Below are 21,403 nucleotides of genomic sequence, written 5' to 3' on the forward strand. Positions count from 1 at the left end.
TCCAGTCCAACACTCTGTGCCACACATAAGAACACAAGAGAAGCCATGTTGGATCAGGCCAATGGCCCATCCAGTCCAACACTCTGTGCCACACATAAGAACACAAGAGAAGTCATGTTGGATCAGGCCAATGGCCCATCCAGTCCAACACTCTGTGTCACATAAGAACATAAGAGAAGCCATGTTGGATCAGGCCAATGGCCCATCCAGTCCAACACTCTGTGCCACACATAAGAACACAAGAGAAGTCATGTTGGATCAGGCCAATGGCCCATCCAGTCCAACACTCTGTGTCACACATAAGAACACAAAAGAAGTCATGTTGAATCAGGCCAATGGCCCATCCAGTCCAACACTCTGTGTCACATAAGAACATAAGAGAAGCCATGTTGGATCAGGCCAGTGGCCCATCCAGTCCAACACTCTGTGTCACATAAGAGAAGCCAATTTGGATCAGGCCAATGCCCCATCCAGTCCAACACTCTGTGTCACACATAAGAACACAAGAGAAGTCATGTTGGATCAGGCCAATGGCCCATCCAGTCCAACACTCTGTGTCACACACAAGAACATAAGAGAAGCCATGTTGGATCTGGCCAATGGCCCATCCAGTCCAACATTCTGTGTCATGCAGTGGCCAAAGAAACCAAATGCCATCAGGAGGTCCACCAGTAGGGCTAGAAGCCATTCTACTGTGTCCCCCCCCCCCCCAAGCACAAGAATACAGAGCATCACTGCCCCAGACAGAGAGTTCCAACCATAAGCTGTGCCTAATAGCCACTGATGGACCTCTGCTCCATATGCTTATCCATTCCCCTCTTGAAGCTGTCTATGCTTGTAGCCGCCACCACCTCCTGTGGCAGTGAATTCCATGTGTGAATCAGCCTTTGGGTGAAGAAGTACTTCCTTTTATCCGTTTTAACCTGTCTGTTCAGCAATTTCATTGAATGTCCATGAGTTCTCGTATTGTCAGAAAGGGAGAAAAGGACTTCTTTCCCTACTTTCTCCATCCCATGCGTAATCTTGTAAACCTCTCTCATGTCACCCCGCAGTCGACGTTTCTCCAAGCTAAAGAGCCCCAAGCGCTTTAACCTTCCTTCATAGGGAAAGGGTTCCAGCCCTTTAATCCTTCTAGTTTTCAGGGCACTAAGCGCTGCTTGATCTGCAGGAAGCAGATCTAGTTCGAATGGGATGGAGGTTGTAGAACGGCCTGCAGAGTTCTCGTTGGGCGGCGCTGACAGGTTTCGGGGGGGGGGGGGGGGCAGCTGATGAGGGGAAGGTTCAGACCTGAGGAGGACAAAGCCTATTAAACGCGGCAGAAGGTCAGGAAGTCACTGCGCTTGTTCTTTGGATGCAGGAGCTATCGGCGTCGCAGGATCAGAGAAGAGTTTGTGCACGGGAATTCAGCTAGCACCCGAAGATGGCGGCTGTAGGACGCTCCTTGGCTATGAATCCGTCCTGGCAATAGCCCATACGAGCTGCTCTCTCCCCTCATTAGCTGCTGGCAATGGCCTTGAGAGGTCTCTGGCTCATCAGCCATGAACAAGATGCACGCGGGAATGTGCTCTTTTCCAGGTAATTCTCTCTACTGGCAGCCCTCTGGCATGTCGTTCTCTCCCCCCCACCCCTTTATGAAGCGGAGCTCTCTGGGAGTTGGGGCCAATCGGCCTTTTTTTGTAGCAGGACCTCCTTTGCATATTAGGCCACACCCCACTGATGGAGCCAATCCTCCTGGAGCTTACCGGGCTCTTAGTGAAGGGCCTATTGTAAGGTCCAGCACAGGAGTTGCCGAATTTGCTTAATGTAAGAGCCACATGGAATAAATGTCATCTGTGGGTGGAAGGGAGGATGGATGGATGGATGAATAGACAGAGAGAGAGAAGATGGATGGATGGATGGATGGATGGATGGATGGATGGATGGATGGATGGATGGATGGATGAATAGATAGATGATGGATGGATGGATGAATAGAGAGAGAGAGATGATGGATGGATGGATGAATAGAAAGATGATGGATGGATGAATAGACAGAGAGAGAGATATGATGGATGAAAGAATAGATAGATAGATAGATAGATAGATAGATAGATAGATAGATAGATAGATAGATAGATAGATAGATAGATAGATAGGTAGGTAGGTAGGTAGGTAGGTAGGTAGATAGATAGATAGATAGATAGATAGATAGATAGATAGATAGATAGATAGATAGATAGATAGATAGATAGATAGATAGATAGATAGACAGATGATGGATGGATGGATGGATGGATGGATGATGGATGGATAGAGAGATAGATAGACAGATAGATAGATGATAGATAGATAGATAGATAGATAGATAGATAGATAGATAGATAGATAGATAGATAAATAGATAGATAGATAGATAGATAGATAGATAGATAGAAGATGGGCGGATGGATGAATAGACAGAGATGATGGATGGATGAATAGATAGAGAGATGATGGATGGATGAATAGATGATGGATGGATGAGTAGACAGAGAGATAGATGATGGATGAATAGATAAAGAGATGATGGATGGATGGATGAATAGATAGAGAGAGATGATGGATGGATGAATAGACAGAGAGATAGATGATGGATGAATAGATAAAGAGATGATGGATGGATGGATGGATGGATGGATGGATGGATGGATGGATGGATGAATAGATAGAGAGAGATGATGGATGGATGAATAGATAGAGAGATGATGGATGGATGAAAAGATAGAGAGAGATGATGGATGGATGAATAGACAGATAGATAGATGATGGATGGATGGATGAATAGATAGAGATGATGGATGGATGAATAGATAGAGAGAGATGATGGCTGGATGAATAGATAGAGAGATGATGGATGGATGAATAGATAGAGAGAGAGATGATGGATGAATAGATAGAGAGAGATGATGGCTGGATGAATAGATAGAGAGATGATGGATGGATGAAAAGAGAGAGAGAGATGATGGATGGATGGATGAATAGATAGAGAGATGATGGATGAATAGATAGATGATAGATGGATGGATGAATAGATAGAGAGAGATGATGGCTGGATGAATAGATAGAGAGATGATGGATGGATGAAAAGAGAGAGAGAGATGATGGATGGATGGATGAATAGATAGAGAGATGATGGATGAATAGATAGATGATAGATGGATGGATGAATAGATAGAGAGAGATGATGGATGGATGAATAGATAGAGAGAGAGATGATGGATGAATAGAGAGAGAGATGATGGCTGGATGAAAAGATAGAGAGAGAGATGATGGATGGATGAATAGACAGATAGATAGATGATGGATGGATGAATAGAGAGAGAGATGATGGATGAATAGATAGAGAGATGATGGATGGATGAAAAGATAGAGAGAGAGATGATGGATGGATGAATAGACAGATAGATAGATAATGGATGGATGAATAGATAGAGAGAGAGATGATGGATGAATAGATAGAGATGATGGATGGATGAATAGATAGATAGATGATAGATGGATGGATAGATAGATGATGGATGGATGAATAGATAGATGATAGATGGATGGATGAATAGATAGAGAGAGAGATGATGGATGAATAGAGAGAGAGAGATGATGGATGGATGAATAGATAGATGATAGATGGATGGATGAATAGATAGAGAGAGAGATGATGGATGGATGGATGGATGAATAGATAGATGATAGATGGATGGATGATAGATGGGGAAGGAGAGGTGGAAAGAAAGCAACTTTAAATGCATTCTCTAAGCTGCAGGGTGGCTTGGCTTGGAGAACTGATTTTAAGGGAGAAATGCCTTCTCCAAGCCAGCTGATGGGGCAGCGGGGGCTTTCAGAGCCACACAATATGTGAGCCACAGTTTGGCCACCCCTGCTCCAGGAGGATTGGCTACATCAGGGGAGGGGGGTGACCTAATATGCAAAGGCGTTTCTGCTACAAAAAAAACCCCTGGGACCAGTGAACAGTGAAAACCTCTCTTTTTCTGATAATCTGGTTCAGGGGGTTACTTCCCTTATACTCTATCTTTTCCCCCAATAGGGACCCAAAGCTGCTTAGATGGTTTTCCTCTCCCTCATTTTATCCTCTCAACCACCCTGCAAGCGTACGACTGGCCCAAGGTCCCTGCAAGCGTACGACTGGCCCAAGGTCACACGATGAGCCTCCATGGCAGAGCAGGGATTCGAACTCAGGTCTCCAAGATCCTACTCTGATACTGTGACCACTGCACCACCCTGACTCAACACCACAGTGCTCAACAACGTTACGCTAGGGGTTGTGCACTGGAGGACCAACTCCCTACTGACGAAGGTCTTTATATCATTTACCAGGGGTGGCCAATGGTAGCTCTCCAGGTGATTTTTGCCTACAACTCCCATCAGCCCCAGCCATTGGCCATGCTGGCTGGGGCTGATGGGAGTTGTAGGCAAAAAAAGCATCTGGAGAGCTACCGTTGCCCACCCCTGTCGTATACCCTTTTGCGATTATGATTTGCTGTGTGTGCTTTGGTCTTTTTATGCTTGAACATATGAACATATGAAGCTGCCTCATACTGAATCAGACCCTCAGTCCCTCAAAGTCAGTATTGTCTACTCAGACTGGCAGCGGCTCTCCAGGGTCTCAAGCTGAGGTTTTTCACACCTACTTGCCTGGACCTTTTTAGTTGGAGATGCCGGGGATTGAACCTGGGGCCTTCTGCTTCCCAAGCAGATGCTCTAGCACTGAGCCACCATCCCTCCCCTGCTCTCCAGGGTCTCAAGCTGAGGTTTTTCACGCCTATTTGCCTGGACCTTTTTAGTTGGAGATGCCGGGGATTGAACCTGGGACCTTCTGCTTCCCAAGCAGATGCTCTACCACTGAGCCACCGTCCCTCCCCTGCTCTCCAGGGTCTCAAGCTGAGGTTTTTCACGCCTATTTGCCTGGACCTTTTTAGTTGGAGATGCCGGGGATTGAACCTGGAACCTTCTGCTTACCAAGCAGATGCTCTACCACTGAGCCACCGTCCCTCCCCTGCTCTCCAGGGTCTCAAGCTGAGGTTTTTCACGCCTATTTGCCTGTACCTTTTTAGTTGGAGATGCCGGGGATTGAACCTGGGACCTTCTGCTTACCAAGCAGATGCTCTACCACTGAGCCACCGTCCCTCCCCTGCTCTCCAGGGTCTCAAGCTGAGGTTTTTCACGCCTATTTGCCTGGACCTTTTTAGTTGGAGATGCCGGGGATTGAACCTGGGACCTTCTGCTTACCAAGCAGATGCTCTACCACTGAGCTTGGTGTTAGGCAGGCCTTGAATTCAGTAGTATCATCATCCCTCTCTGGGGAGGGGCCATAGCTTAGTTGTAGAGCATCCGACTGGCATGCAGAAGGTCCCAGGTTTCATCCTACAGCTAAGGTAGCCAGTCCTGCTTCTGATCCCCTCCATGGTCACCTAACACCAGGGGTCGTTCTGTAGAAAAAGAGGTGGTGGAGCTCATTAGCATAACTCCTTAGTATATGCCGCCACCACCCCCCACCAGCCAAAAGCAACCCGACGCAAGAAAGGAGAGCCCCGGGCAAGCAAGATAAAGGAGTTATTGCTACAAAAAAAAAGCCCTGATTTAGGGGAGGGACGGTGGCTCAGTGGTAGAGCATCTGCTTGGTAAGCAGAAGGTCCCCGGTTCAATCCCAAGCATCTCCAACTAAAAAGGGTCCAGGCCAGTAGGCATGAAAAACCTCAGCTTGAGACCCTGGAGAGCAGGGGAGGGACGGTGGCTCAGTGGTAGAGCATCTGCTTGGTGAGCAGAAGGTCCCAGGTTCAATCCCCGGCATCTCCAAAAGAGGGTCCAGGCAAAAGGTGTGAAAATCCTCAGCTTGAGACCCTGGAGAGCAGGGGAGGGACAGTGGCTCAGTGGCAGAGCATCTGCTTGGTAAGCAGAAGGTCCCATGTTCAATCCTTGGCATCTCCAACTAAAAAGGGTCCAGGCAAAGAGGTGTGAAAAACCTCAGCTTGAGGCCCTGGAGAGCCGTTGCCAGTCTGAGTAGCCAAGACTGACTGATGGACCGAGGGTCTGATTCGGTATAAGGCAGCTTCATAAATGCATAAGATTAAAGCAACCACTGGCCCCAAATTCCTGCTGCTGTATGATTCAGTGTTCTGCCGCACCACACAATCCCTTCAAGCGATCACCACTGAGACACAGTGGAAATTCTAACATGGCATGGGCTGTGTCTCTGCATGAGTCCCTGTTCCAGCCTTCCTTGCCCCATCCAATCAGGTAAGATGTCCAGGACGGTGACTCACAATGAAATGTGGTGTGGGCTCCACTGATTGTAAGCCGCTCTGAGTCTCCGATTCAGAGAGAAGGGTGGGATATAAATCTGCAGTCGTCGTCGTGTAGTGGTGAAGTGTGTGCGGACTCTTACCTGGGAGAACCGGGTTTGATTCCCTACTCCTCCACTTGCAGCCACTGGAATGGCCTGGGGTCAGCCATAGCTCTGGCAGGAGTTGTCCTTGAAAGGGCAGCTGCTGGGAGAGCTCTCTCAGCCCCACCCACCTCACAGAGTGTGATTCCCCGCTCCTCCACTTGCAGCTGCTGGAATGGCCTTGGGTCAGCCATAGCTCTCACAGGAGTTGTCCTTGAAAGGGCAGTTTCTGTCAGAGCTCTCAGCCCCACCTACCTCACAGAGTGTCTGTTGTGGGGAGGGGAAACCCACCTCACAGGGTTTGATTCCCCACTCCTCCGCTTGCAGCTGTTGGAATGGCCTTGGGTCAGCCATAGCTCTGGCAGGAGTTGTCCTTGAAAGGGCAGCTGCTGGGAGAGCTCTCTCAGCCCCACCCACCTCACGGAGTGTGATTCCCCACTCCTCCACCTGCAGCTGCTGGAACGGCCTTGGGTCAGCCATAGCTCTCACAGGGGTTGTCCTTGAAAGGGCAGTTTCTGTCAGAGCTCTCAGCCCCACCTACCACACAGGGTGTCTGTTGTGGGGAGGGGAAGGGAAAGGAGATTGTGAGCCGCTCTGAGATTCCTTCAGGTAGCAAAGGCTGGGGTATAAATCCAATCTCCTCCACCTACTCCTACTCCTTCTGCAAGGACCTTCCTTTCTTGATTTGGGGCCAATCAGGCACGTCCTGCAGCACCATTAGACATGACAGACATATGCAATGAGGTGTTAATGCCGCCGCCGTGTTTCCACTTCTCCCCCGCAGGCGTTACCCCACGGTCGAAATGCGTGCGAAACGCTTCAACGGGGCCAGCTACGTGGCCGTGCCGGAAGACGGCCCCTTCCTGAAGGCACTGCTCTTTGAGCTGAGACTGACGGGCGAAGAGCGCGGCTTCATCGAGCGCCAAGACGGCTGCGCCCGAATCCACAAGACTTCCGTCTATGCGCTGCAGACCGAACGCGGCGACCTCTGGCCCGTCGTGGCCTTCCAAAGGAGCGGGTTGATCTACGCCGCCGTCCCACTGGTCGAGCAGCCGTTGAACCCGCGTCCGGCTCTCGTCGGCATCAGCGGGGTCTCTCAAGCTTTCGCCCTCCTGTCGGGCTTGCTGGCCTTCGTGAACTCCAGCCAGAAGAACGAAGCCGAGAGGAGCGCCAAAGTCGGCCAGCTCCCGCACTTGCTCACGCGCGCCTGTCCCCTCGGCACCCCGCTGGAGACAAACCTGAGTGGCGGCTCATCGTCCGAGGGCAGCCCCCTCCCTCTCAGCGGCCCCCCCCAGAAGCCGCCCGCCTGGAGAACCTGCCCGTACAAGGGGAAGCCGCAAGTTAATATCTGTATCGTTGAAAAAGTCAAGTCCGTGCAGTACGACAAAAGGGACACGGCGGACACATGGCAGGTTTACGGAGCCGTCAGCTGCAAGGTGAGCGGATTCCTGGCGCAAATCTCTCTAACCTATTTGACACATGAATGCACCTGGCAAAGCAGAAAGTCAGCTCCTTTTTTTTTTATCTCGGCTGACGGGGAAGCTGAACTTAATATTTTTTTTTAATGCTTCAGCATCCCCCAGAGAAGATACCACTTTTTTTCTTTTTTTTAAAGATTTGGGAACTAGAGCAGAATAAAAATCTTGCCGACCTAGCTCCCCAGTTTTGCTGGCTTATAGACGAATGCAGAGATGCTGTTATCGTTACAAGGTGGCTTTTCAGTTTACCGTTTTTCAGCACGGTTTCAGAGGGTAGCCGTGTCAGTCTCCGGGACAACAGAACCGCAGAGGTGGAAGGGGCCAGACAGGCCACCTGGTCTAACCCCCTGCTCAGTGCTCAGGAAGGGGAGGGACGGTGGCTCAGTGGTAGAGCATCTGCTTGGGAAGCAGAAGGTCCCCGGTTCAACCCCCGGCATCTCCAACTAAAAAGGGTCCAGGCAAGCAGGCGTGAAAAACCTCAGCTTGAAACCCTGGAGAGCAGGGGAGGGACGGTGGCTCAGTGGTAGAGCACCTGCTTGGTAAGCAGAAGGTCCCAAGTTCAACCCCCGGCATCTCCAACTAAAAAGGGTCCAGGCAAGTAGGCGTGAAAACCTCAGCTTGAAACCCTGGAGAGCAGGTGAGGGATGGTGGCTCAGTGGTAGGGCATCTGCTTGGTAAGCAGAAGGTCCCCGGTTCAATCCCCGGCATCTCCAGGCAAGCAGGCGTGAAAAACCTCAGCTTGAAACCCTGGAGAGCCGCTGCCAGTCTGAGTAGACAAGATTGACTTTGATGGACCCAGGGTGTGATTCAGTAGAAGGCAGCTTCATATGTTCAACCTAGAACAGGGGTATCAAACTTATTTGCTATGAGGGCCGGATCGTGACCTTCTTGGACCGGGCCACGTGTGTCATAAAATGCCAGGTCAGGGAGATATAAACTGAATAAAGGACACAGACAAACACACACACACACTCAGCCTAATATGCCTCACTGGCTTGTTGAGTCTCAGCCAGTTTGGTGTAGTGGTGAAGTGTGTGGACTCTTATCTGGGAGAACCAGGTTTGATTCCCCACCCCTCCACTTGCACCTGCTGGAATGGCCTTGGGTCAGCCGTAGCTCTCGCAGGAGTGGTCCTTGAAAGGGTGGCTTCTGGGAGAGCTCTCTCAGCCCCACCCACCTCCCAGGGTGCCTGTTGCGGGGGGAGAAGATAGAGGTGATTGTCAGCCGCTCTGAGTCTCTAATTCAGAGGGAAGGGCGAGGTATAAATCGGCAGTCTTTAGTCTTCTTCAGCCAACAGAAGGAAGAGAGGCTTGGCTCAGTAGCTCTGCTGTGCAATTGAGAGAACCTGGCGAAAGCTGGCTCTCTTTCCCCCACTTCCTCTCCAAGTGAGGAGCTTTGCTCTGTCGCTCCTGCGTGATTGAGCAAGCTTGAAAAAGCAAGTGGTGGTGCAGAAGGAAATGAGAGGGAGAAGGGAGCCGATGACTGATTTTTTTTTGCCTACAACTCCCATCAGCCCCAGCCATTGGCCGTGCTGGCTGGGGCTGATGGGAGTTGTAGGCAAAAAAAAAAATCTGGAGAGCTACCCTTGGCCACCCCTGATCTAAACCCATTCTTGGGGAGTCCTCTCATCCTCTGCTGCCAACAGGAGTAGCTCCCTGCCCCCTTTAAGGGACAGCCTTTCAGAGACTTCAGCTGTCCCCCCTCAACCTCCTCTTCTCCAGACTGAACCTTCCCAAGCCCCTCAGCCTTTCCATGTAGGGCTCGGTCAGCAAGATTTGGGGGGCACGAGGTTTTGACAAAGGGAGCTTATACCCAGGACTATTTTTGTCGCAGGAACACCTTTGCATATTAGGCCGCACCCCTCCCGTGTAGCCAATCCTCGAAGAGCTTACAGGGCTCTTAGTACAGGGCCTACTGTAAACTCCAGGAGGATTGGCTGCATCGGTGGGGTGTGGCCTAATATGCAAAGGAGGTCCTGCTAGAATTCCTTACAGGGCTCTTCGGATAGGGCCTACTGGAAGCTCCAGGAGGATTGGCTACATCAGAGGGGTGTGGCCTAATATGCAAAGGAGGTCCTGCTAGAATTCCTTATAGGGCTCTTAGTACAGGGCCTACTGTAAGCTCCAGAAGGATTGGCTACATCAGGGGTGTGTGGCCTAATATGCAAAGGAGGTCCTGCTAGAATTCCTTACAGGGCTCTAAGTACAGGGCCTACTGGAAGCTCCAGGAGGATTGGCTGCATCAGGGGGTGTGGCCTAATATGCAAAGGAGGTCCTGCTAGAATTCCTTACAGGGCTCTCAGTACAGGGCCTACTGGAAGCTCCAGGAGGATTGGCTGCATCAGGGGGTGTGGCCTAATATGCAAACGAGGTCCTGCTAGAATTCCTTACAGGGCTCTCAGTACAGGGTCTACTGGAAGCTCCAGGAGGATTGGCTACATCGGTGGGGTGTGGCCTAATATGCAAAGGAGGTCCTGCTAGAATTCCTTACAGGGCTCTCAGTACAGGGCCTACTGGAAGCTCCAGGAGGATTGGCTGCATCAGGGGTGGGTGTGGCCTAATATGCAAAGGAGGTCCTGCTACAAAAAAACCTGCTAACATCCCAGAAATCTTGTCCGTCTCAAAGGTGCTACTGGACTCTGATTGCCAACATCTTGGGTGTCGGTTATCAGCTCAATAGCCGCACAGGTTCGGCTGACTTGCAATAATTTATTACTCGTATGTATTCGCATTATTTGTAGCCTGCCTTTCGTGCTGGAACCCGAGGCTGATTACGCAGAGTTAAGTCCCTGCAGTCAACAAAATGGGACATTTAATAGATAATGGTATTAGGATTTTGGAAGTCTGGAGCCGCCAGAAAGAACTCCAACGCAGTGTAAAGTCAGGTGTGCTCTCGTCCCGGAGCATGGTTCTTGCCCCGTCAGCTGGCCTGGAAAAGGCATTTGTCTCTTTAAGCTGGCCACTTGGGACACAGTGTTCCTTCTAAGCTGAGTGAGCGTGAGCTAGCTCACAGATCCTTAGCCTCCAGCTCACACCTTTTTTGTCTTGGCTCAGGAAGGATGACCCCAGAGCACAATGATTTATGCAGTCGCTCACAACTTTCATGCCAGTCGCTCACAACTTTCATGCCAGTAGCCCACAAAGTAGAATTGTTGCTCGCAAGGCTCTGCAGCTTAGAGGGAACATTGCTTGGACAGTGCATTTAAAGTTAAAGATTCTTTCTTTCTACCCCTCCCTCCCTTTCTGCCTGCCTGCCTGGTTTGGTGTGGTGGTTCAGTGTGCAGACTCTTATCTGGGAGAACCGGGTTTGATTCCCCACTCCTCCACTTCCACCTGCTGGAATGGCCTTGGGTCAGCCATAGCTCTGGCAGAGGTTGTCCTTGAAAGGGCAGCTGCTGGGAGAGCCCTCTCCAGCCCCAACCACCTCACAGGGTGTCTGTTGTGGGGGAGGAAGGGAAAGGAGATTGTAGGCCGCTCTGAGACTCTGTCCTTTAAAGGGCAGCTGCTGAGAGAGCCTTCTCAGGCCCACCCACCTCACAGGGTGTCTGTTGTGGGGGAGGGAGATAAAGGAGATTGTAGGCCACTCTGAGACTCTGTCCTTGAAAGGGCAGCTTCTGGGAGAGCCCTCTCCAGCCCCACCCACCTCACAGGGTGTCTGTTGTGGGGGAGTAAGGGAAAGGAGATTGTGAGCCGCTCTGAGACTCTTCGGAGTGGAGGGCGGGATATAAATCCAATATCTTCTCCTCCTTCTTTTTCAAACGTTTGACATTCATGTCTTGCTGGTCTCAAACATCTGACATTTCTTCTATCTGGCTCTTACGTTAAGCAGGTTTGGCCAGCCCTGCTCTAGGCTGATCCTATATTGATGGCTTGTATGGCCCCTTCCAGCTCCACGGTTCTATAAGTATTTGTGTGACACATTAAGCCACAGGTGTCGAACTCCTTTGTTATGAGGGCCGGATCTGACATAAATGAGACCTTGTCAGGCCGGCCCATGTTGGGACGGGCCATGTGTGTACCTATTTAAGATTAGATAGCAGGGATATAAATGTTATAAAAGACACAAACGCAATTTAAGATTTTTTTTAAAAAAACCTTAAACCATGCTTATAATATTGGCACTCATTGGTCTTAAAGGTGCTTTCTTTGTATTTCTCCCATGGGATCCAGGGAACTGGGCAAAAGAGGCCCCGGCTCTTCCCTTCCTTCCCCAGGGGACCAGGAGGGGGGAGGAGCCTCAGCCAATGGAAGGAAGAGAGGCTTGACTCAGCAGCTCTGCTGTGCGATTGAGAGAGCCTGGCAAAGCAAGCGCTTCCTCCCCAAGGGAGGAGCCTCAGCCAATGGAGAAAATAGAGGCTTTGCTCTGCAGCTCCTTTGCGATTGAGCAAGCCTCGCCATGCAAGCTCTGACACGGAAGGAAGGGAGAGAGAGGGAGAAGGAAGCAGATGACAGCCCGTCGCTCAGGGGCCTGATAGAAGTCTTCCGAGGGCCTGATTCGGCCCCCAGGCCGTATTTTTGACACTCCTGGTCTAAGGATGTTTTGAAGGTTTTTCTTTTTTGTTGTCTTTGAAGTGTGACATCGAAAGCGCCACCCCCAACGTGTCGGTCAGCTTGAACCTCCCTGCCAACGGCTCTCCGCTCCAGGACATCTTGGTCCACCCTTGCGTCACCTCCCTCGACTCGGCCGTCCTCACGAGCAGTAGCGTCGACGCGGTGGATGACTCGGCCTTCAGCGGCCCTTACAAGTTCCCCCTGACCCCACCTGCAGACCAGTTCACTCTCTGCTATTATACTTCCCAGGTAAAGTCCCATGATTTCCGCAGGCCAGACTTTCCCTTCCTCTCCTTCCTCCCTCTCCCTAACCTACCGCACACGGGGAGGGGGGGTGGTGGTGGCTGTGAGTTAGGTTGGAGAGCTTTGTAAGACAGCCTGACCTGAAGGGCCCAGGCTAGCCCATCTGATCAGATCTCAGAAACTAAGTAGGAGTGGCCTTGGCTAGTAATTGAAAGAGTGATTCCCCAAGGAGAACCAGGGTGCGACACAGAGGCAAGCCATGGCAAACCATCTCTGAAACCTCTCTTGCCTTAAGAACAAGCCTAGCTCGCCACCTAGTGGTGCGTGACGCTAACGAGTTAGAACTTCCGGCTGCCAGACAATCTTAGGATCTCCTGGCTATTCTACACGCACTGCCATATGATTATTCCAGTTTCTACAACGGAAGACAGATATATATATATATATATTGATTTATTGATTTATATCCCGCCCTTCCCACGAGTGGCTCAGGGCGGCTCACAACAAATAATTAGACATAATTTAAACTAGCATTTAAAATATTAAGAATTAAAACATTCAGAAAATTAAAACCTAAAAACATTAAACAGTATAACAATATGTATAACAGAGCTACGTGGTAAGCTACCTATCATTTCCCGTATCAGATTAGATGTAGACTAGGTATAAGCTAGCCGGAAGAGGGTTGTCTTACAGGTCCTGCGGAACTGAATAAGGTCCCGCAGGGCCCTCACCTCCTCCGGCAGCTGATTCCACCATGTAGGGGCCATAACTGAGAAGGCCCTGTCCCTAATTGATTTTAGGCGGGCTTCTTTTGGCCCGGGGATAGCGAGAAGATTTTGAGTTCCCGACCTCAGTACTCTCTGGGGAACATGTGGGGAACATATATATATCTGTCTTCCATTGTAGAAACTGGAATAATCATATGGCAGTGCGTGTAGAATAGCCAGGAGATCCTAAGATTGTCTGGCAGCCGGAAGTTCTAACTCGTTAGCGTCACGCACCACTCGGTGGTGAGCTAGGATATATATATATATAGATATAGATATAGATATATAAATTTTTTTTTTAAAGTAATCCATCTAGTGTTAATGATGGGAGCATCCAGGGGTGGAATTGTAGCAGGAGCTCCTTTGCATATTAGGCCACACTCCCCTGATGTAGCCAATCCTCTTGAGCTTACAAGGTTCTTTTATGCTAACTCTTTTATGAATTATGCTAAAGAGCTCCACCACCTATTTTTCTACAAAACAACCCCCTGCACAGAAACGAGGAAAGCCTTGGAAACTGTCGCTGGTTGTAGAGGAAGACATTAGATTTATATCCCGCCCTCCACTCTGAATCTCAGAGTCTCAGAGTGGCTCACAATCTCCTTCCTCCCCCACAACAGACACCCTATGAGGTGGGTAGGGCTGACTCTCACAGCAGCTGCCCTTTCGAGGACATCTCTGCCAGAGCTATGCCTGACCCAAGGCCATTCCAGCAGGTGCAAGTGGAGGAGTGGGGAATCAAACCCGGTTCTCTCAGATAAGAGTCTGCACACTTAACCACTACACCAAACTGGTACCCACAGAGCTTTCAGCAGGGCAGTCAACACACAATCCGAGGAAATAGGAGATAAAGTTTTAGTAGTTAAAACGGATAAAAGGAAGTACTTCTTCACCCAAAGGGTGATTAAGATATGGAATTCACTGCCACAGGAGGTGGTGGCGGCCACAAGTATAGCCACCTTCAAGAGGAGTTTAGATAAAACTATGGAGCACGGGTCCATCAGTGGCTATTAGCCACAGTATATATATGTGTGTGTATATGTATGTGTGTGTGTATATATGTACACACACACACACATATATTGGCCACTGTGTGACACAGTGTTGGACTGGATGGGCCATTGGCTTCTCTTATGTTCTTATGTGACACAGAGTGTTGGACTGGATGGGCTATTGGCCTGATACAACATGGCTTCTCTTATGTGACACAGAGTGTTGGACTGGATGAGTCATTGGCCTGATCAAACATGGCTTCTCTTATGTTCTTATGTGACACAGAGTGTTGGACTGGATGGGCCATTGGCCTGATCCAACATGGCTTCTCTTATGTTCTTATGTGCTTAGTCCCAAACCCAGGTGCACAGAATCTATACGAGTGAGGAACTCCTTGGAATCTGCCCACCTACACAAGAGGGGAAGGCATTTAGCCTAGCCAAAAGAAAAACCCACCAATATTTGGGGACAGTTAGTGGATTGAGAATAAGATGGAAGGGATTGTACAGAAGCAAAAGGAGGAATTTCTTCTGCGGCTTGCCTCGAAACATAACGTTGAATGGTTATGGTGCGTGGTGTCGTTACCTGCTTTTCCCTTAAGGAAGGGCAGTTAGTTTTCCGGTGTACTTTCTGGCCCCTTCATCGGAAGGTCTGATCCTGGCCGCAGCTCTGCGGCTCTCCAAAGCAGCACCGTGTGACCTGTGTGGCCCTCCAACTCAATACGTGCCTGGAATGTGGTGTCCCGTGAGCTTTTGGCTTTCGTCCTCGAAATATTTGCAGCCGCCCCACCGATCGGCAGTTTAGAAAATCCCGTTTACAAACGAGTCGTTATAATTCCTGTTTCCCATCAGAATTAAGCGCTTTCTGCCTAATGATGTCACTGTTTAGCAATCAGACAGCGTATACCTGATATCTGGAAGCTGCTGTCCCATTTTTATCCTTTCAGTTCGGGATTCGTACAGAGGGATCTTCGATCAGTTCGCCGGATAGATTTTTAAAGCCACTGTTAATCAAACGTATCACAAATGAGCATCTTAACACAGAGTCTACAGGAGAAAAGCAAGATTCTAGTCCAGCGATACCTTATAGACCAGGGGCGACCGAACTTGTTTAACGTAAGAGCCGCGTAGGATAAAAGCCGGATGTTTGAGTGCCACGAAGATATGAAAGTTAGGATCAAATGGCGAAATGGCGTAATAAATTAATTGCGTAATTACCGTATTTTTCGGTCCATAGGATGCACCGGACCATAAGACGCAGGTGCCTGGCTGGGAGACAAGCGGCGACTCCCTCCGCCCCCACCGCAAACCCAGCACTTCGCAGGGAGCGATCTCGCCGCTTGTCTCCCAGGCAGGCACGCAGGCGCGGGGGAAGCACGCCTGGCTGGGAGACAAGCGGCGAGATCGCTCCCTGCGAAGTGCTGGGTTTGCGGTGGGGGCGGAGAGAGCGATCTCGCCACTTGTCTCCCGGGGGCTGTAGGCCCCTCCCCCCCTCATCTTTTAGTATTCGGACCATAAGACGCACGCACTTCCCCCCCACACTTTTTTGGGGGGGGAGTGCGTCTTATGGTCCGAAAAATACGGTAATTAGGCGGACGAGAATATCACTCAGAAATACATGTCCTTTTGTTTTACCTAGACTTGCAGCAACAACAATTAACAGGCAACTTTGATTGCTAGCCAGACCAAATGATCTTCCGATTTATTACACTATTTCGCCATTTGACCCTGACTGTATCACTTGACACTCTTAACCCACCAACGACATGTATTCCAGCCCGCTGTACCCGATCCCCTTGTCTGAAGAAGGACGCATGCATACCAAAGCTTACATTCTGAATAAAACCAGATTGGGTAGCCCTGTCGGTCTGAAGCAGTAGAACAAAGCGGGAGTCACGTAGCACCTTTAAGACCAACAAAGGTCTTAAAGTTGCGACTTGACTCCTGCTTTATTCAGAATAAAACTTTGTTGGTCTTTAAGGTGCAAATTGACTCCTACTTTGTTCCGTGGCTAAATGTGACCTAATTGGTTTCTAAGGCAATAGCGCAAGCTTTAGGTTCACACAGGCTGACTCATCTATCACTGTGGCTTCCCCTCTGTGCGTGACTCCGCCTTATGCATCAGCCATGTTGTAACTGAAGCCGCTTCCCGCGGCAGATACGTTGCGTCTGTGCCCACCAACCTCTGTCAGAATTCCAAAGGTGCCCGCAGGCTCCAAAGCTTGGGGACCCCCGGGGCTAGCAGAGCTTGCTGGACTTGAGTCTGGCCATCGTAACCCAGAAGCACGACCGGTTCCCTCTTTCTGCTCCCCCTTTCCCCAAGGTGCCCGTCCCACCCATTTTAGGGTTTTACCAGCTGAAAGAAGAAGAATCGCAATGGAAGTTAACCCTGCACCTGAAGCTTCACGAGAGCATGAAGAACTCTTTCGAATACTGCGAGGCCCGCATCCCTTTCTTCAATAGGTAAGAAAGCTTCTTTCCGGGAAACAGGATTTTCGGGAATTGCAACTGGGAGAGACAGCTTTAAGAGGGGATCAGACGGACTGATGGAAGAAAGGTCTCTCCGTGGCTGCTAGCCGTGGAGACTAATGGGAATCTCTCTGCTCAGAGGCAGTCAACTTCTGGATCCCAGCGCTAGGAGGCAACATCAGTGACTACTAAACATTGTGCCTAAAGGGAACGTCCACGTTCATAGGCAGTCAGGAGGCAACCTCAGGGGAAGGCCTCGGCCTCTATACCCTATTGTTGGCTATTCAGGTCAACTGGTTGGTCACTGGGTGAGACAGGATGTTGGACTAGATGGACCCTCACTGGTCTGATCCAGCAGCTCTTCTGATGTTCTTATGAAGGCCTCGGCCCCTCTGCCCTGTTGTTGGCCCTCCAGAGGAACTGGCTGGCCACTGTGGGAGACAGGAGGTTGGACTAGATGGACCCTCACTGGTCTGATCCAGCAGGGCTCTTCTGATGTTCTTATGAAGGCCTCAGCCCCTCTGCCCTGTTGTTGGCCCTCCAAAGGAACTGGCTGGCCCCTGTGTGAGACAGGATGCTGGACTAGATGGACCACTGGTCTGATCCAGCAGGGCTCTTCTGATGTTGTTATGAAGGCCTCAGCCTCTCTGCCCTGTTGTTGGCCCTCCAGAGGAACTGGCTGGCCCCTGTGTGAGACAGGATGCTGGACTAGATGGACCACTGGTCTGATCCAGCAGGGCTCTTCTGATGTTCTTATGAAGACCTCGGCCTCTCTGCCCTGTTGTTGGCCCTCCAGAGGAACTGATTGCCCACTGTGTGAGACAGGAGGCTGGACTAGATGGACCACTGGTTTGATTCAGCAGGGCTCTTCTGATGTTCTTATGAAGGCCTCGGCCTCTCTGCCCTGTTGTTGGCCCTCTAGAGGAAGTGGTTGGCCGCTGTGTGAGACAGGAGGCAGGACTAGATGAACCCTCACTGGTCTGATCCAGCAGGGCTCTTCTGATGTTATGAAGACCTCGGCCTCTCTGCCCTGTTGTTGGCCCTCCAGAGGAACTGATTGGCCACTGTGTGAGACAGGAGGCTGGACTAGGTGGACCCTCACTGGTCTGATCAGCAGGGCTTTTTTGATATTCTAATGAAGGCCTCGACCTCTATGCCCTGTTGTTGGGCACTTTGTGAGACAGAATGCTATCCCCAAATTGGTTTTCTACACTAGAATCTGATCCAGCAGGGCTCTCCTCATGCTCTAATGAAGGCCTCGGCCTCTCTGCCCTATTGTTGGACCTCCAGGTGGAACTGGCTGGCCAGTGGAGGAAAGAAGATGCTGGATGAGATAGACCCCTGGTCTGATTCAGCAGGGCTGTCCTCTCCAGTGCCTCGGCCCACCATTCCTCCTTCCCGTGCCCCTTCTCCCTCTTGCCTTACTTATCCAGGTTGCTATTGACAAATTAAGAACATAAAAGAAGCCATGTTGGATAGCCCATCCAGTCCAACACTCTGTGTCACACAGTGGCCAAAATATATATATATATACAATCCCCTCTTGAACCTGTCTATGCTTGTAGCCGCCACCACCTCCTGTGGCAGTGAATTCCACATGTTAATCACCCTTTGGGTGAAGAAGGACTTCCTTTTATCCGTTTTAACCTGTCTGCTCAGCAATTTCATTGAATGCCCACGAGTTCTTGTATTGTGAGAAAGGGAGAAAAGGACTTCTTTCTCAACTTTCTCCATCCCATGCATAATCTTGTCAACCTCTCTCATGTCACCCCGCAGTCGACGTTTCTCCAAGCTAAAGAACCCCAAACGTTTCAACCTTTCTTCATAGGGAAAATGTACCAACCCCTTAATCATTCTAGTTGCCCTTTTCTGCACTTTTTCCAGTGCTATAATATCCTTTTTGAGGTGCGGCGACCAGAACTGCACACAGTACTCCAAATGAGACCGCACCATCGATTTATACAGGGGCATTATGATACTGGCTGATTTGTTTTCAGTTCCCTTCCTAATAATTCCCAGCGTGGCATTGGCCTTTTTTATTGCAATCGCACACTGTCTTGACATTTTCAGTGAGTTGTCTACCACGACCCCAAGATCTCTCTCTTGGTCAGTCTCTGCCAGTTCACACCCCATCAACTTGTATTTGTAGCTGGGATTCTTGGCCCAGGTCACCCCTCTGACAATTCTTGTTCACCCTCCGTTACACTGAGAGCCAGTTTGGTGTAGTGGTGAAGTGTGCGGACTCTTATCTGGGAGAACCGGGTTTGATTCCCCACTCCTCCACTTGCACCTGCTGGGGCTTGGATCAGCCACAGCTCTCACTATGCTACCGATATGTGCCAAAGGGCTTTTCTCTCATTACCCACCATTCGTGATTTGGCATGATGCAAATCATTCTCCCTCGGCGGAGCACTGTTTTTTAAGCTGATAATTTTTGATGGCCCGCGAATGATGTTATAAATATCCATATCGCCCTGGGCAGTGATTTGGCACAATGCCACTTGTGCGGGCCATCGTTTTACACGCGCAGCCTTCGTGGAGGCACCTTTCGAGGTCAGGCTCGCCATTAACTACCATCGCTGTGTTTTCGTTCTTGGGGACAGGGGCCCTATCGCCCACTTGGAGTACAAGATCAGCTACGGCCAACTCGAGGTGTCGAAGGAGAAGAGCTTGTTGGTTTGGGTCATCGGTAAGAGGAAGCTGCTTTTTTCCTTTCCAAGCCAGAGGAGGGAAGTTGGTGGGAGCCCGTTTGGAGATAAGGAGACAGCAGGCAATGTGGGCAGGGGTGGGGAACCTCCGTCCCGAGGGCTGTATACGGCCCTCGAGGTCACTTGGTGTGGCCCTCGGGGATTGCTGGACTGAACCGAGCCATGTGGCAGCCTCTCTGGGGTCTGGCTGGCCAGCGAGGATCGTGGGGCCCAGATGTGCTGTGCAGCAGCCTCCCTGGGGCCTGACTGGCCGGCCAGAATTGCTGCAGGGCCTGGAAAAGTTACTGCCACCGTTCGGTTTGCACTTGCTTATCCCAGATGGTGTGGCCTAATATGCTAATGAGTGTGTGACCTAATATGCTAATATTAGAGGATGTGGCCTAATAGGCTACTGAGTTCCTGCTGGGCTTTTTCTACAAAAAAAACTCTGGACCTATGCATTTGCCTAGGGTGGTGGGCCGGGTGTGTGTGTGCCAGATTAGGCTCTCCCCACGTGACTTCAAATACAAAAACAATTATTTGCATTAATTTTGCTGGCCTGAATCGTTCTCCCTCGGCGGAGCACTGTTTTTTTAAGCTGATAATTTTTGATGGCCCGCGAGTGATGTTATAAATATCCATATCGCCCTTGACAGAAAAAAGGTTCCTCACCCCTGCTGTAGTGGTTAAGTGCACAGACTCTTATCTGGAAGAACCGGGTTTGATTCCCCACTCCTCCACTCACAGCTGCTGGAATGGCCTTGGGTCAGCCATAGCCCTGGCAGAGGTTGTCCTTGAAAAGGCAGCTGCTGTGAGAGCCCTCTCCAGCCCCACCCACCTCACAGGGTGTCTGTTGTGGGGAGGAAGGGAAAGGAGATTGTAGGCCCCTCTGAGACTCTGTCCTTGGAAGGGCAGCTGCTGTGAGAGCCCTCTCCAGCCCCACCCACCTCACAGGGTGTCTGTTGTGGGGGAGGAAGGGAAAGGAGATTGTGAGCCGCTCTGAGATTCAGACTGTAGGGCAGGGTATAAATCCAATATCTTCATCTTCAATGTTGATATTTCCTGTGGGCCCCAGCGAGGACTCCTGAAAGGCGCTCCTCCCTTTCTCAGTGGGCTTCATGATCTGTTCCCCTTAAGCAAGAGGCCTCTTTTTTTCTTTGAGTTCTCACTGACCCCAGTGACCACATGCCTCTCGGAGAGCCAGCGTGGTGTAGTGGTGAAGTGCACGGATTCTTATCTGGGAGAACCGGGTTTGATTCCCCCACTCCTCCATTTGCACCTGCCGGCATGGCCTTGGGTCAGCCATAGCTCTGGCAGAGGTTGTCCTTGAAAGGGGAGCTGCTGTGAGAGCCCTGTCAGCCCCGCCCACCTCACAGGGTGTCTGTTGTGGGGGAGGAAGGGAAAGGGGATTGTAGGCCGCTCTGAGACTCTGTCCTTGAAAGGGCTGCTGCTGGGAGAGCCCTCTCAGCCCCACCTACCTCACAGGGTGCCTGTTGTGGGGGAGGAAGATAAAGGAGATTGTAGGCCGCTCTGAGACTCTGTCCTTGAAAGGGCAATGGCTGTGAGAGCCCTCTCCAGCCCCACCCACCTCACAGGGTGTCTGTTGTGGGGGAGGAAGGGAAAGGGGATTGTAGGCCGCTCTGAGACTCTGTCCTTGAAAGGGCAGCTGCTGGGAGAGCCCTCTCAGCCCCACCCACTTCACAGGGTGCCTGTTGTGGGGGAGGAAGGGAAAGGGGATTGTAGGCCGCTCTGAGACTCTGTCCTTGAAAGGGCAGCTGCTGGGAGAGCCCTCTCAG

General features: G+C 50.6%; 1 protein-coding gene across 1 annotated transcript in view; it reads left to right on the top strand.

The window, feature by feature from the left end:
• Positions 1 to 21,403, top strand: part of AP5M1 (adaptor related protein complex 5 subunit mu 1) — a 37,144-nt gene that overhangs the window by 4,233 nt on the left and 11,508 nt on the right. Inside the window, exons 2-6 of the mRNA XM_060263157.1 lie at positions 1,358 to 1,575; positions 7,203 to 7,854; positions 12,468 to 12,695; positions 16,775 to 16,914; positions 19,524 to 19,609. Coding sequence (XP_060119140.1) covers positions 1,508 to 1,575; positions 7,203 to 7,854; positions 12,468 to 12,695; positions 16,775 to 16,914; positions 19,524 to 19,609 — 1,174 coding nt within the window. The 5' untranslated portion in view covers positions 1,358 to 1,507. The remainder of the gene's footprint in view (positions 1 to 1,357; positions 1,576 to 7,202; positions 7,855 to 12,467; positions 12,696 to 16,774; positions 16,915 to 19,523; positions 19,610 to 21,403) is intronic.

The sequence above is a fragment of the Heteronotia binoei genome, chromosome 21, assembly GCF_032191835.1.
Source record: "Heteronotia binoei isolate CCM8104 ecotype False Entrance Well chromosome 21, APGP_CSIRO_Hbin_v1, whole genome shotgun sequence".
Classification (NCBI taxonomy): Eukaryota; Metazoa; Chordata; class Lepidosauria; order Squamata; family Gekkonidae; genus Heteronotia; species Heteronotia binoei.